We start from the raw sequence: 17537 nt of genomic DNA, 5'->3' as shown, positions 1-17537 counted from the left end.
CACATACAGAACCCTCAGCGAAGGGTCACCCAGTTTCCTCTTTAAAGTTTGTTGTCCAGTGGAGGTAATTGGTTAGTTTTCAGCAAAACTCTGCATTCATTCAACAAACTTTTTGTTTTCAATTAATATCTCTTTCTGAAACCCATAAGCAAATTGCTAACACTTTGTTTTCTAACTTGGTTTCTTAAAGTGCTCTCCCAAAGCTTTCTGCTGCTAGTGCTTTTCTCTTACTGCCATTAAGCCAATCAGGACTTCATTGTTGTAATGTCATTTCAGGAAGGAAATCTGCTATCCTTACCTGATCGGGCTGACATGTGACTTCATATCTACGTCAGTTGACTCTTAATTGCCTTCTGAAATGTAATGTAGGTGCCACATAAATGCCAGGCAATAACCAGCTCTGATAACTGACAATCTAACTGTCACACCTTGAATTTCAGTTCCCATCACTGAATGCCCCACTATCATAAGGTCACCATTGACCATAAACTGAACTAGTCGTACAGTCATGGTAGTTACAAGGGCAGATCAACGGCTCGGAATCCTGCATTAAATAACTCATCTACTAACTCCCCAAAGCCTCTATTAGATGCAAGTCAGGAGTGTGATGGAATGTGATCCATTTGTGTGGATGAGTGTAGCTTTAACAACACTCAAGAAGTTGACACCATTCAGGATAAAGCAATTCACTTAACTGGCACCACATCCACAAACATCCACTCCCTCCACCTCCGATGCTCAGTAGCAGCAGTGTGTAGATGCACTGCAGAAATTCACCAAAGATCCTCTGGCAGCACCTTTCAAACCCATGACCACAAGGGCAGCAGATACATGGGAACATCACTCCCTTGCAAATTCCCCTCCAAGCCATGCACCATCCCGACTTAGGAATATATTGCTGTGTCACTGAGTCAAAAGCCTGGAATTCCCTCCCTACAGGCCTCTGGGTCTGCCTACAGCACACGGGTTGAATTGGTTCAAGAAGGCAGCTCCCCCCCCCCCTCCCCCCCCTCCCCACCTTCTGAAGGGCAGCTATGGATGGATAATAAATGCTGGTCCAGCCAGCAACACCCATGTCCATGACTGAATAAGAAAAAAAGGCCAAACAAGTCACCCAGTTCAAGGGCATTTCGAGATGGGCAATAAGCATTGGCACAACCAGCAACCGCCAAATCTCAAGAAATAACATTAACTTTCCTTTTTCTTTCTGGCTGGCCCACTGGAGAGTTGTCCTGGTAGAGGGCAATCAGTTGTGTAATAAGCTGAATAGTCTCATTCTGTACTGTAACCATCCTGTGCTTCTGTGAGGTCAATTCAGCAGTTTGCTATTGACGGTTTTACATTATCGCACAAAGTCAAGATTGACCTCTGGGTGTCCTGGCCTAGCTTTGGAAATTTTCAGGGGGGGTCAGGATAATTGTGGCCCCCACAAAAGATGGAAAAATATTGTACAAATTCAAAATGGTGAGGATTGACATAAGTGCTTTTCCTGACTTCTCTAGAATCCAAAAAGGTTTGAGGCCGTCTATGAAGATATGATGTATTTTCTGCAGCAAACTGATCACTGGGAGATGACTCAGCGAGAGCTAGCAGCTCGAGGGGTGAGTCTGTCAAGTACCTGAAAAGGCTGGGCTGGTGGGTGCAGTGTGAAAAAATACTAAAGAGTGAACATCCAACCTGTATGGTCAAAGTCCTCCAGCTGAAATTAAGCCATGTGCACAGTCATCATTTGTTTGGCAAAAAATGGGGTTTGAACAGAATTTCATGTATTTCATGTTGAGAAGGGTACCATCAATAGAATTGTCACAAAGCCTACAACCCTTTTCATAAATACTGCCACTAGTTAAAATAGAAAACAACATATTTCCCTCTCTAATTTGTGCATGACGTTATTCATGGTCAATTATTAATTCAAACGTGTTACCATCAAGAGTTTTGAGAAACTTCAGTAGCTCACCCCACAAGGCCATCTAGTGACTAGAGCCTGCAACTGCACCGTGACTGTTGACATAACAAAGCTAAATTGTTGCTGGCTTCAGATATTCACACGTACACTTCCTACCCCTTTAGACGAATAGTGGGGGAAACATTAACAGCTAGTTATTAGTCTGTTGAACCATATCATGAATGCTTCTTGCATCATAAAAAGGCCCGGTGTAGGACTAGCTAAAATGAACTGATAAATTAGATTAAGGGATTAGATTTAGTAGATACAATATTTCAGAATACATTGAATAAATGTATTCTAAGCAGAAAGAAAAAATTCAAAAGGAGGACCATGATTAATTAAACAAGTTAAAGATAGAAGTTAAAAATAAATAGCAAATAATTGTGCAAAGATGGCTGAAAGGTCAGATGATTAGGCAGAATATCAAAACAGTAAAGAATGACGATAAGGTTAATAAGCAAGGCAAGATTAGAGTATGAGAGAAAGCAAGCTAGAAATATCAAAACAGATAGTAAATGTTTCTGTACACATTTTAAAAATATAGTTATTCAGGTGAATGTTGTCCTGAAAAAAAAGTGAGCCTGAGGAATTAATAATTGAAAATCAGAAGATTTGCAGATGAATTGAGCAGGTATTTTGGGTTGGATTTTGCAGTGGAGGATCCAAGAAACATCCTAGAAAGAGCTTTAAACCGGGAGATGGAAGGAAGCGAGGATCTCAAGAAAACTACACAGGGAATTGGTCCTGAGTAAATTGTTGGAGCTGTGGGCTAAAAAATCCCCAGGTTCTGATGAACAGGTGCAGAAAGTAATCAGAAAGGCTAACGGAATATTGGCCTTTATATCAAGAGCATTGGAGTATAAGAATGAAGAGGTTATGCTGCCTCTATATAAAACCTTGGTTAGACCCCACTTGGAGAACTGTGAATAGATGTAGGCACCATACCTTATGGAAGTTTTATCCACCTTGGAGAGAGTACAATGTAAGTTTGCAAGAATGATACCTGGACTCAGAGATTAAGTTATGAAGAGAGAATGTGGCACGATGGCTCAGTGGTTAGCACTGCTGCCTCACAGTGCCAGGGACCTGGGTTCACTTCTACCCTCAGGCGGCTGTCTGCGTGGGTTTCCTCCTGATGATCCGGTTTCCTCCCACAATCACAAAGTGTGCAGTTTAGGTGAATTGGCCATGCTAGATTGCCTATAGCGTTCAGTGGCGTGTAGGTTAAGTGTATTAGTCAGGGATAAATGTAGAGTGGTAGGGGAATGGGTCTGGTGGGTTACTCTTCGAAGGGTTAGTGTGGACTTGTTGGGCCAAATGGCCTGTTTCCACACTGCAGGGATTCTATGAAATTTTGCCCGTTTTATTTACAATTCAGAAGATTCAGGGGTGAATTGATTGAAGTCTTCACGATATTACAAGGAAAAGAGAGGGTAGATAAAGATAAATTATTTCCACTGGTCGTGGATTCTAGAACTAGAGGCATAGTTGGAAACATAGGGCCAGGCTATTCAGGAGAGATGTTCGGGGGCACTTTTACGCACAAAGTGGGTAGATGTTTGGAACTCTATTCCACAAATGGCAGCAGTTAATTTTAAAATGAGATACTTAAATTTTTGTTAAGCAAAGATATTGAGGGACATAAGCCAAAGGGGAAAGTGAGGACTGCAGATGCTAGAGATTAGAGTTGAGAGTGTCATGCTGGAAAAGCACAGTCGGTCAGGCAGCATCCAAGGAGCAGGAGAATTGACATTTCAGGCATAACTCCTTCATCAGGAATATAAGCAAGAGGCAGGTTTATGGAGACCATATTCTTATTGAATGGTGGATAAAGCTCAATGGGCTGAATGGCCTACTCCTGTTCCTATTTTAAAATTTGTGGCTAGTCAGTTATTTGATGCATTGGCTCTAATTTTCCGAAAATTCCCTTGATTCAGGTTAGGTTCCATCAGATAGAAAAATAATCCATCAATGAAAAGAAGCAGAAAATAGGATCTTTCAGGCCTGGTAGCTTGCTATTTGTCAAAGGGAAAATGTTAGAAGCTATTATTAAAGTTATAGCTGGGCACTCAGTAAACTTCTACATAACCTGGCAGGATCAGCATGATTTTGTTGAAAAGGAGATTGTGTTTAAACAATATATTGGATTTTGCCAATGTCTGCTGTGGATAAAGGGGAAGGTATGGTGGGTGGCTTGCAATCAGGAGTGGGCAAAAATCTGTCTTTTCTGATCGTCAAGAAGTAATGAGTGGTTTGTCTCAGGGATCAGGGCTGGAGCCTCAACCTTTGTCACTTTATACAAATTACCTGGATGAAGGGACCAAAGGTATGGTTGATAAATTTGTTGATGACACAAAGATAGGTAGAAAAATAAGTTATGAAATGGACATGAGGAGGTTAGAAAGGGATGGAGCGAGGTTGATTTGAGTTTTGATTTGACTTAGTCTTGTCACATGTACCGAGGTACAGTGAAAAGTTTTGTTTTGCATGCAGTACAGGCCGATCATGCCATGCAAAGATAAAGGGTAATAGAACAGAGCGAGGAATACAATGTTATGGCTGCAGAGAAGATGCACAAAGAGCGAGATCAGCATCAAGTTTAAAATTTCAGAAGTCCATTCAAGAAGTCTAGTGAGTAAGTAGAGATTTGGCAAATGGAGTTTGATGTGGGAAACTGTTCCCATTCCCCCAGTTCCTCAGAATCCAGCCCGTTGCTTCATTGCCTGCTCTGTTTGTGCAGAGCACATTGCCCCAGGGTGTTCAGGCTATACTGCAGTAATTCACTAACCAATAACTGACTGTTGCCTACTCCCTGTACATAATCCCTGACCATGGTTGGCCCGAGCAAACCGTGGCCAAGCCCCTAGACTGTACCCATGCGTGACAGTACTGGGACAGCTCCTGACCTACAAACCCCGGTTCCAGCTGGACTGGACAAAGGACTAGCCTCCAACCAGATTCCAACATGGTCACTTGGTTGAATGGACGTGCCATGTGTTTACCGCACGAGCAGTTGGCACGTGCTGCGGTGTTAGATTGAGATCTTGGTGTTCCCCTCCACTCCCCCTAACTCTGGAGAGATCCCTACGGACTAGACAGTCTGTCTATGTTTCAGCACAAAAGAGCTGAAGTGTCAATGAGCCAACATGCCTGGCATGAGAAGGCAGGGCAAGTTGATGATGCTATGAGCACCCAGGTAGGCACTAAGTGAGCAAGCACTAAGACAGTAAGCAAGCAGCCCTGAGATGCAGCCTGGTCCAAAGTGTGAGTTGAGTCCCTGACCCTGTGTGTCCTTGCAGTAGCCTTGCAGTTGTAATGCAAATCTGGGCTTCCCAAGTTCATTGGAGAGGTGCCAAGAGGATGTCTGTCAGCAAAGAGTGAGTACCGCTGGTATCACTAGATCGTGCCCTGAGTTGCCATGTAACACATAGGCTGGTCACAGCCAGCAGTGAGCTGACACCGCCAGGATTCCCCACCGCGCCCCCCCAGACTTCTCTGTCGAGAATTCTGTGCGAATAGTCAACTCGTGGCAAACATTAGGGTGGGAGGCTGCATATTGATGAGATTAGATATGCAGTAAATAAGATCATAAACATGCAATAACCCCACCCTGAATAGACAAACCAGCACTTCCCAGCAAGTATCTCGCCTTGGAACTTATCTAAAAGATGCAGCAAGTCGCTCCTGACATTAACATACGCCTCACATGATTCTGTCACATGCCACGCCTGAGCCTACATCGTTCAGATCCCTGTGAAATTCTGCCCATGTTCATGACACTGGAGTGTGGGCTAATCTTTAGCTGATGACCACGTGTGTGCGCGCAACCAACAGGGTAATTTTGGCTAGAAATCCAGAAAAAGGCCCAAGTTCACTTTCTGTCCTGGGGATACTGAGACCAATTGCCACACCTCGACTGCAGTCTAGCGATGATTAGCTGAATGAGCCTCTTGACTACGCGGTCAGCTATGCACTGTCTTCACTTGCTGAGACATCTGGGAAACTCATTCGAGTGTGGATGTATTGAGTTATCCAAATTTCTGTCATGGAAGCTCTGTCTTGGCTAGGAATAGAAGAGCTCAGAAGGAAATATTCTAGAACAAGACAGCAACATACGTCTGTCCTGTCATATTTAGTTGACCTAACTTTGCTACTTTTAAACCATGGTGTAAGCAGAAACTTTTTTTTTAATTCACTCATCATGACAGGCCAGCCTTTATTGCCCCTGCCAAATTATCCTTTGGACTGGGTGGCTTGCTAGGGCCATTTCAGAGGGCAGTTTAGAGTCAACCACCTTGCAGTGGGTTGGAAGTCACATGTAGCTGTATATCTTATCTAAAGGGCATTACTGAACCAGATGGGTGTTTTTAACACTTGGCAATGGATGTAGTCATCCAGATTTTTATTGAATTCTAATTTAATCAGCTATCCTGGTGAGGTTTGAGTCTGCACCCCGAGTATTCAGCTGGTGTTTTGAGTTAATTGCACCATCTATGCTCCACTGACTGAACATGCTGTTCATTAGGAATTGTCTCCCTGTTGACATGGATGTCTTTAGCTTTGATGGGCAGACTGTAGAAGTCCTGTTCAGGAAGGGACAGGCTCAAGATTGTCCAAAGTCATTTAAACCTATCTTGTGATTATTTGAATGGAGCTGAAAAATGTGTTGCTGGAAAAGCGCAGCAGGTCAGGCAGCATCCAAGGAGCAGGAGAATCGACGTTTCGGGCATAAGCCCTTCTTCAGGAATGAGGAGGGTGTGTCAAGCAGGCTAAGATAAAAGGTAGGGAGGAGGGACTTGGGGGAGGGGCATTGGGAATGCGATAGGTGGAAGGAGGTTAAGGTGAGGGTGATAGGCCGGAGAGGGGGTGGGGGCGGAGAAGTCGGAAAGAAGATTGCAGACCAAGAAAGTGGTGCTGAGTCCAAGGGTTGAGACTGAGATAAGGTGGGGGGAGGGGAAATGAGAAAGCTGGAGAAATCTGCATTCATCCCTTGTCCTTGTAGAGGGAGGAAGAGAGCTTCATTATTTGAATGGAAGCAGGAAGTGCCAGAGAAACTCAGCAAGTCTAGCAGCATCTGCGCGTGGAGAGAAAAACAATTAACATTTCAAGACCGATCTAAGTCAACTCCTTTGGAATATGGCCATGTTGGATCAGCTCCAGATTGGAATGGGAGTGATAGGAGGTACAGTTAGTACATTTGTAAATGACACCAAAATTGGTTGTGTAGTGAACAATGAAGAAGGTCATCTCAGTTTACAATGGGACCTTGATCAGATGGGCCAAGGAGTGGCAGGTGGTGTTTAATTTAGATAAATGTGAGGTGTTGTATTTTGGTAAGGCAAATCAGGGCAGGGCAGGGCAGGGCTTCTGGATATGTTTTCTGTGTTGGGTTATGTAAAAAACGGGATGGTATTCATCACACCAACTTTCCACCAAAGTTCAGCTGACCACCATAATACAGGGCTGAAATCATGAATAATGAAACACCAACTGGGCTGGTTGAAAGCTCAGTTTACCTCAATGCTATGCTGTCCACACCATAAAGTCTTGCTTTGTCAGCAGTGGGCGACTTATGTTTTTTAAATGGCACAAAGGAAAGGTTCTATGGGTGCATGCCCTTCGCATTGAGATGATTACACCCTAGAAGATGGTACTCCCTTCCTTCCTGTATGTAATTTAAAATCTATCCCTGTCATTACCTCTTTCCCCCACTCCCTCACCTTAAGGTGCCCAAAGCCATCCCACACCTGAATTACTTCAGGATTTCATCAGGCCACCTGGCTGCAGTCCCGGCAATGGCCACTGTGGGGCTCTGGCACTGTTGGGACTGCTAGAAAGCTGTACAGTATCTGCCCCATTGAGGGGGCAGAAGAACAACTCTGCTTTAGTTGAACCCACTCACAGGGCTTCATGGCTGCAGGGTAGACCTGTTGTTGGTCTGCATCAGCTCACTGCTGACCTTTCTTCTGGAGAGCTGTGCTGTTTCCAAGTCACATCCCCTGTAACTTACTGCCAGTATCTTATTTTTGAATTGATCATAGAGCGATATCAATGAGCTTGATACTTGAGGTTAGGGCACTTAAGAGAAATCTGTTCTCACATGATCCTATGTCAATGTGATGGCTAGAACAATACAAACTGGACTGTACAATATGCATTTAGACATAGTTTGTACTTTATCATTATCCCGGCTGATTGTACTATTGGTCAAGTCAGATCCTATAATTAAATCTGGCTTAATAGATTGTATATTTGCTTGTTTTGGTTTAGTCAGTTACTGAAAGAAGTCACACAAAGCTGCAGAGTTTAACAGCAGACTAAAGTTTATTATCCAAAAACTGACATTAAAAAAGCTTTCTAAATATAGATGACAGTTAGAAACATCTTAAAACGCACAGCATAACACAGTTTTGATACCTGAAACTATACATGAGAATGATTGAAATCCAGAGAAATTGCCATCACCAGAGACCAGGGTTTACACCCTTGGATGACTGTCCGGGTGGAGTTTGCACATTCTCCCCCTGTCTGCGTGGGTTTCCTCCGGGTGCTCCAGTTATCTCCCACAGTCCAAAGCCATGCAGGTTAGGTGGATTGGCATTGCTAAATTGAATGTAATGTACAGGCTAGGTGAATTAGCCATGGCAAATGTGGGGTTATGAAGATAAGGTTGGGGGACTAGGTCTGGGTAGGATAGTCTTTGGTGGGTGCTGGGAGGGGGTATGGGTGAGGTTGGGGGGGGAGGGTTGATGCAGATGCGATGGGCCGAATAACCACTTTTTGCACTGTCAGGATTCTATGAATTTCATTGGGCAGGGTGGTGACTGGGTATTCCTTGGGTACTGCAGCTGAAGATTTATCTCCACATTGTTGATCTTTGATACACAAATTTATAGAACTGCATTTTTATCCCAAACAGGTTAAATACATTAATTTTTATGATGTTGTCCTGGACTTCATCCTGATGGATTCCTTCGAAGATCTGGACAATCCGCCTACTTCGATATTGAATGTGGTCAATAATCGTTGGCTCAACAATTCCTTCAAGGAGACTGTAAGCAGGGAGTTATATTGCGATAAGTTCTCGATATATACATATATATATATATATATATATATATACCATCGTTCCTTCACTGTTGCTGGGTCAAAAATCTGGAACTCCCTCCCCAAAAACATGATGTACTTGCATGAATGGACTGCAAAGAGACAGCTCACCACCACCCTCTCTGGGGCATTTATAGAATAGAATCCCTACAGTGGGGGAGCAGGCAATTAGGCCCATCAAGTTCACACTGGCCCTCCAAAGACCACCCAACCCCCTAACCTGCACACTTGAGCATGGCCAATCCACCTAACCTGTACATCTTTGGACTGTCGGAGGAGACCAGAAGCAACACATGCTGACACGGGGAGAATGTGCAAACTCCATACAGACAATCAACAGAGGTTGAAATTGAACCCAGTTTCCTAGCACTGTAAGGGTGCAGTGCTAACCACTGAGCCACCCCATTTATGGATGGACAATGAATATTGGCTTGGCCAGTAGCACCCCTATACTGTGAAACAATTCTGTGAATATTCTTCGAAGGAGTTCTCAGAATTACATTATGCATTACTTCAGTGATGCAAAATATACTGGGATATAGAATGTTTGATGTCGGTCAAGTCCACTCTCCCTTTAGTGAGACAACCGATGGTGGTTTAACCTGAGGGTCGCTGTACCTCAGCTGAGGGAAAGGTCTGGGAAAGAGAATCCTTTGTGTCAACCTCAGCTGGTGTAAAAATTGCACCCACATTATTGGCATGATATTGCCTTGCAAACCAGCTGTCCAGCCAACTGAGCTAACTAACCCCTTTAATTTTGGGGTAGCAATTTGCCTTCACAAGTTTATGTGAAGTTTAATCGTTTTCTAATATACTAACTTGTTTAACTTGTTTAAAGTTAACAACTTAACTTGTTTAAAATTCATCCACCAGCATGTTCTATTTATACAGCGGCTTTACGATAATAAAATACCCCAAGACACTACATAGAAGCATTACCAAACAGAATCCAACATCAAATCATATACAGAGACATGAGGAGAGGTGAACGAAGCTTGGTCAAAGCTTGGTTTTAAGCAGTTTCATTAAGGAGCAGACAGCCAGAGAGCTGAACATGTTTATGGAGAGAATTCACAAGAGTTTAGGGCCTAGTGAAAACATGCAAAACAGTCCCTCATCACAATAGCAAGTTTGTGGAACTATGCACTTTTGGCTCTCTGTATTTACTTCCATAGCAACAGTGCTCTGTGTGAGTGACACAGACTTTCAGTGTGTGTTCAGCATCTTCTACATTCCTCTCAAGTTTCCAGGTAGGGCTTTCCATTTGATTCCGTGGTAACTTCTCAGCTTTCACCAGCCCCAGAAGTTGCAAATCAGCTGCCTGTTCCTGAAACGTTTCAGTCTATTGAAGGAAATGGAAATTGGGCTGTTTCTATAGCTGCCTGGGATAGCAAATTGAACATGCACCTCTGACCTTCCACAGGTTAGTTATTCAGTGCTAGAAGAAGGCTTTGCGGGCACACGTATTTTACCTCCATAGACAGAAACAGGGGTCTTAAGATTTTTGTAATACTTTTGCAAAGGTTTGTTACTCATCCCTAATTGCCCTCAAACTGAGTGGCTTGCTCAGCCATCTCAGGAGGCAGTTAAGAATCAGCTACGTTGCAGTGAGTGCAGAGCTGGATGTAAGCCAGGCCAGGTAAGGATGACAGATTTCCATTAGTGAACAAAATGGGATTTCACAGCAGGGATAGTCAGCATGGATTTGTTAGAGGGCGATCCTATCTGACTAATTCACACAGCAGTCACCCTTACTGAAGTAGCTTTCGATTTCAGATCTATTAACAGAATTTATATGTCAACATCTTTTCAAATGTAGAATGCTAACTATCTTATATTAAGAGTAAGTGGATAACCAGAGAAAGAGTGGGACCTATTAAAGACCAAAGGGGCAATCTGTGTGCAGAGCCAGTTGATGTAGGTGAGGTGTTCAATGAATATTTCTCATCTGTATTCGCAGAAGAGAAAGACATTGTAGCTGGGGATATCAATTGGGATGGTGAGGTTCGAGAACAAGTTAAGGTTAATAAGGAAGGGGTATTAGTCATTTTACTGGGTGGGCTAATGTATAGGTCCCCAGGGCCTGACGAGATATATCCCAGGCTGCTTTGGGAGTTAAGGGAGGAGATTGGGGCGGCACGGTGGCACAGTGGTTAGCACTGCTGTCTTACAGCGCCTGAGACCCGGGTTCAATTCCCGCCTCAGGCGACTGACTATGTGGAGTTTGCACGTTCTCCCCATGTCTGCGTGGGTTTCCTCCTGGTGCTCCGGTTTCCTCCCACAGTCCAAAGAGGTGCAGGTCAGGTGAATTGGCCATGCTAAATTGCCCGTAGTGTTAGGTAAGGGGTAAATGTAGGGGTATGGGTGGGTTGCGCTTCGGCGGGTCAGTGTGAACTTGTTGGGCCGAAGGGCCTGTTTCCACGCTGTAATGTAATCTAATCTAATCTAAAAAAAAATGTAATCTAATTGCTGGGGCCCTGGCGGTGATATTTAATACTTTTCCAGCTACAGGTGAAGTGCTAGATGACTGGAGGATAGCTAATGGGGTTCCTTTGTTCAAGAAGGCCAGCAGGGATAGTCCAGGTAATCCCAGAAACATTAATCAGTGGTAGGGAAATTATTGGAACATATTCTGAAAGACAGGATTTATCAATACTTGGAAATGCAAGACTGATCAGGGATAGTCAGCATGGATTTGTTAGAGGGAGATCCTACCTGACTAATTTAATTGAGCTTTTTGAAAAGGTGACTAAATATATTGATGAGGGTAGTGCAGTTGATGAGGTTTACAAGGATTTCAGTAAGATCTTTGAGAAGGTCTCACATGGAAGACAGATCCAAAAAGGAAGATCCGGTGGGATCCAAGGCACATTGTCAAACTGAATCCAAAATTGGCTTACAAATAGGAGGCAAAGGGTGTAGTTGGAAGCCTGTGACCAGTGGTGTACCATGGGTTTCAGTGCTAGTATATTATTGTAATGACTTTGATGTGAAGATAGAAGATACAATGAGGACGTTTGTAGATGACTTGAAAATAGTAGCTACTGCCACCAACGTAAGACAGTGAACATCCCCCAGTATAAAAAAGTAGCCATTTCTCCAGTGTAAAAATTAACTATCTCCTTCAGTTTAAACAGTAACCATCTCCCCCATTGTAAGACAGTAATCCCCCACCCCCACCCGAGTGTAAGGCAGTAACCAATATATCTAAATGGGACTTCAGGAGAAACTCCTTTATGCAGAGAATAGTGAGAATGTAGAACTCCAGGAGGAATTAATAAGAATAATGCAGCTGTATTGGAGGGGAATTTAGATAAACGAATGGGACAAAGGAAACGCTGATTATATTTGATGGTGAAGGCTGGGATGGGGTCTTTATAAAGCAGAAATGGTGACATAGAGCAGATGGGACAAATGACCAGTTTACGCTGTAAACATTAGTTTTCACTGACCACTGTCTGAGGTGTATTTCAAGACTCTCATTATTCATGGTGGGTTAATGCCTTATAAGGACATACTGCATTCCTGTAACCTAACCATCCAAAATATGCTAGTTTTAAAAAAATTCAGTTTCTTCAACCAGCTCACATACCTCAACTGCATGGTTTTGGTTAAAGTAATCTGAAGTATTCTGAGATATATTGCTAAGAACTTGGCAACGGAGTTGCTTTCTTTGGCCTCTGCTCTGGCTTTGTGTCTGAAAAGAATAAGTGTTTCCTTACTGTGGTATGCAGCTTAGAAAGAAAATGTCAGCTTCTGAAATAAGAATGCTGAATTATAACAGAGAAACACATCTCACTGAGCAAACATGTCTGGAGGGTTTAAGTCATCATTTGTTTATGTCTCCAGTGTCGAAAAAAATAGATTCGTTCTGGTGAAGGAACCGGGGGCAGGTCCCAGTTGAACTGTGAAGTAGTCCTGGTCATCAGGAGAGAACTGGCCTGGCAAATAAGACAAAATAAATTTAAGTGAAACGAGAAGAAAAATAACACAGGGATCAAATTACTCTGTGTGTGTGTGTGTGAGAGGGGAAACATTCTGTCGGGGAAATTTGTTGCAAAAACATTATTTTTGGAAATGACAATTGTTTGAGAAGCCTAGAATTGTTATTTCTTTGGAAGGTGGACAGCATTAGCCAGATTACAGGTATTACACTTCAACCCCAGGGCATCAATGTGGGCTTCGCCAGTTTCCTCATTTCCCCTCCCCCCCAATTTACCCCAGTTCCAAACTTCAAGCTCAGCACCATCCTCATGATCTGTCCCACCTGCCAATCTCCCTTCCCACCTATCCACTCCACCCTCCCCTCTGACCTATCACCTCCATCCCCATTCACCCATTGTACTCTTTGCTACATTCACCCCACCCCCCGCTTCCCCCCGCCCCCCCCCCCCCCCCCCCCATTTATCTCTCCACCTTGGAGGTTCCCTGCCTCCATTCCTTTTGCCCGAAACGTCGATTTTCCTGCTCCTCGGATGCTGCCTGACCTGCTGTGCTGTGCTTTTCCAGCACCACTCTAATCTAGATTACAGGTATTGCCAATTCCAGTTACCCTGGGAAGTGGTGGGGGTAATCGCCTTTAGCAGCATTGTATATACAATTGAATATAAAGACTCAGTTATAGGGACTATTTCAACTTATTGTTTAAAAAAAAACACATTCCAGTTCACTCATAGATTTTCGGGAAGGAAATCTGTTGTCCTTTCCTGGTCTGGTCTGCATGTGACTCCAGACTGACAGCAACATGCATTGACTCTTAAAAAACGAAAGAACTGTGGATGTTGTAAATCAGAAACAAAAAACAGCAGTTACTGGAAAAGCTGTGCACGTCTGGGGAGAGAAATCATACAGACCAGACCAGGAAAGGACAACAGATTTCCTTCCCGAAAATCTATGAGTGAACTGGAATGTGTTTTTTTTAAACAATAAGTTGGAATAGTCCCTATAACTGAGACTTTATATTCAATTGTATATACAATGCTGCTAAAGGCGATTACCTCCACCACCTTCCCAGGGTAACTGGAATTGGCAATACCTGTCAATTTTTCAGGTCGAGTGCCCTTCCTCAGAACTCAGATTTCTCTTTTCCAGCAATTTCTGTATTGACTCTTAACTGCCCTCTGAAACAGCCTAGAAAGCCATTCAAGAGCAAATTGGAATGGGCAACAAATGCTGGAAAGTAGGAGCAGGAATAGGCCATTCGGCCCTTCAAGCCTTCTCCACTATTCAATATGATGATGCCTGGACATCCTCAGTATCCCATTCCTGCTTTTTCCCCACTGCCTTTGATTACTTTTGCCCTAAGAACAATATTTAACTTGACATATATACATTTTGAAGGGAGGCAATGGTATTATGACAACTTTATCACTAGATTATTAATTCAGGTACGAGAGTGTGGTGCTGGAAAAGCCTAGGTTCCAGGCTTCAGGCAGCATCCGAGGAACAGGAGAATCGACAGGACCCTGGTAATGTTCTGGGTTCGAATCCCACCATGGCAGATGGAATTTGAATTAAATAAAAATCTGGAATTAAGAATCTAAAGATGACCATCCAATGACAGTTGTCGGGAAAAACCCCATCTGATTCACTAATGTCCTTTAGGGAAGGAAACTGCCGTCCCTACCTGATCTGGCCCATATGTGACTCCAGACCGACCGTGAGGTTAATACTTAACTGCCCTCTGGGCCATTACTTTGGAAAATAAATGCTGACCTCGCCAATGGTGCCCACACCCCATGAATGATTTTTAAAAATTTAAAAACACTTTCGTGAAAACAAATCATGTTTTGGCCTCAACTGTTTTCTGTGACAGAGAATTCCACAGACTCACAACTCTCTGGGTGAAGACATTTCTCCTCATCTCAGTCCTGAATGAGTCCTTAAGCTATATTCTTAGTCTGTGACCCTAGCTCTGGATTCCCTGATCATCGGTAACTTTGATAGAAATGCAAAACTCTGCCAGAAGTTTAAGAGGTGAGCTCACCTCATTTCATACCAGCTTTTGAGCCAAAGTGTGGTTTGTAAAAAAATCAGAAAAAACCTGCATAGCTTGTCAAATGTTGCGCAGCATCCCACGTAATTAGTTACACTCAATTGTTTACTTGAGTGAAGCAGCCATGTGGTAAGTGCTTGAAAATAAAGTTGTCTGAAAGTGCTACCAACTTTACTAAGTCAGACCTTCTGTGGTAGCGATTCCTCACACACTCTGGGGAGACTGAACCCCCTCCCCCCCCCCCCCCCCCAACCCAGTTTCCTCAGGGACTCGGGTAGGTGCTACAGAATTCATTACCTCCTGTGGTAAAAGTTGCACAGTTGTGAACATGCGCTCTGCCCTGGGAATCAGTTAGCCATGGGTATCAGCCCACTGCAGAGACCTGAGCACGTAACCTAGGCTGACATTTTAGCAGAGTACCTGAAGGAAAGCTGCTTTGCTGAGGAGGCCGACTTTTAGGTTTTGACCTAAGCTGAAGACCCCTCTTCCACCTCATGTGCTTGTGACAATCCATGCCCTATTTTGAATGAAATTAAGGAATTTCTCCCCGGTGAGCTTGGGCAATACTCATATCCCGATTAACATCACTGGTAACATCATCTCTGGTCACTATTTGTGGAATTTTTAAAACTTCACTCATGGGACATTGGCATCAGCCATATTGCCCATTGCCCTTGGGAAGGCGATGTTGAGCTGGTTTTGCACCCTGTAGGTTTACCCACAATGCCCTTAGAGAGAGAATCCCTACTTTTTTGGTCTCCCAGTGCAAACCATGTCGAAACATTCCACGTGACATTTCAGCCATGATATGTTCTTTAACCTCAGGAGGTTGTCTTTGTGTCTGAGTTACAAAGTCTTCAGTCATTTCCAACTGTCTATTTTCTTTCAGGCTGTGGCTTCAAGTTGTTGGTCTGTCCTGAAAAGCAAGAGACAGCAGATGAAGGTGGGTATGAGGGGAAAAGTAATCATCCAAATCTCTTGGGAATTATAAGCTGTATTGAGGTGTACAGCATGGAAACAAACCCTTCGGTCCAACTCATCCATGCTGACCAGGTACCCTCGATAAATCTAGTCCCACCCATTTACCAGTGTTTGGCCCGTATCCCTCTAAACCCTTCCTATTCATATATCCATCCAGATGTCTTTTAAATGTTGAAATTGTACCAGCTACCTCCACTTCCTCTGGCATCTCATTCCATTCATTCACCACTCTCTGTGTGAAAAACATTGCCCCTTAGGTCCCTTTAAATGTGTCCCCTATCACCCTAAATCTATGCCCGTGAGTTGTGGACTCCCCCACCCCAGGGAAAAGACCTTGTCTGTTTACCCTATCCATGCCCCTCATGATTTTATAAACGTCTGTAAGGTCACTCCTCAGCCTCCGATACTCCAGGGAAAACAGTATTCAGCCTTTCCCTTTAGCTCAAACCTTCCAATCCTGGCATCTTGATCATCTTTTCTGAGCACTTTCAAGTTTCATAACATCCTTCTGATAGCAAGGAGACCAGAATTGTACACAGTACTCTAAAATGGGCCCAATCAATGCAAAATCCCAGTGTATTAGTATTCTAGTTTGCTGGTTTTCTCAATTGATGAAATCTACTTCGTGGGAGCCTCCATAGTTCTCAAAGTTCACTGTGTAGATCACAGTCCTTCATCCTTGTCTTTTTGAGGCAATTGGTGAGCATGTGTATGATTCTAACTGGACAGGAGCAGAGTGTGTTGCAGGCTGAGTGTGTACAAACTGGGTAATCAATAGGATTGTATACCAGATGACTGATCATTAATGGTGACTGCGTAATCATTTTTGTAAATATCCAACTTCCTTTAGGGAAGGAAATTTGCTGTCATTACTGATTTGGCATCTATGTGACTCCAGTCCCGCAGCAACACGTTAGACTCTTAACAGCCCTCTGAAATGGCCAAATGAGCCACTCATCTCAAGGAGAATTTAGATTAGATTAGAATCCCTATAGTATGGAAACAAGCCCTTCGGCCCAACAAGTCCACACCAACTCTCCGAAGAGTAACCCACCCAGACCCATTCCCCTACCCTATATTTACCCCTGACTAATGCACCTTACATGATGGGCAATTAATGATGACTGTGGGAGGAAACTGGAGCATCCAGAGGAAACCCACATAGACATAAGGAGAATGTGCAAACTCCACGCAGACAGTTGCCTGAAGCAGGAATCGAACCTGGGTCACTGGCGCTGTGAGGCAGCAGTGCTAACCCCTGAGCCACCATGCTGCCCCATATCGAGGATATAACCTTGGGCAATAACCTCTGGCCCAATCAATATGCCCATATTCCATGAATGAATTTCTTTTTTTAAATCGCATTTAAGCTAAACAAGTGGCAGACAGTCGCAATGATGGATGTCTTCTCCATTATTTGAAGAGCTGACCATCGAGACCTCTGCACCTTTCATAGGGAAGACCCACTCCCACCAAGTGTTGCTCAGGCACTTGACAGGACAGCTG

At 43.7% G+C, this 17537-nt stretch overlaps 1 protein-coding gene across 1 annotated transcript in view; it reads left to right on the top strand.

Annotated features, from left to right (window-relative positions):
- The window catches only part of miga1 (mitoguardin 1), a 118280-nt gene that overhangs the window by 89726 nt on the left and 11017 nt on the right, over positions 1–17537 (top strand). The window contains exons 12-14 of the mRNA XM_087990411.1: positions 1503–1601; positions 8868–9002; positions 15940–15993. Of these exons, the coding sequence (XP_087846537.1) occupies positions 1503–1601; positions 8868–9002; positions 15940–15993 (288 nt within the window). The remainder of the gene's footprint in view (positions 1–1502; positions 1602–8867; positions 9003–15939; positions 15994–17537) is intronic.

Source organism: Chiloscyllium plagiosum, unplaced genomic scaffold, assembly GCF_037043375.1.
Source record: "Chiloscyllium plagiosum isolate Xiang-an unplaced genomic scaffold, Cpla_swu_hap1 HiC_scaffold_9, whole genome shotgun sequence".
Taxonomy (NCBI): Eukaryota; Metazoa; Chordata; class Chondrichthyes; order Orectolobiformes; family Hemiscylliidae; genus Chiloscyllium; species Chiloscyllium plagiosum.
This window is presented reverse-complemented; position numbering and strand designations above follow the sequence as displayed.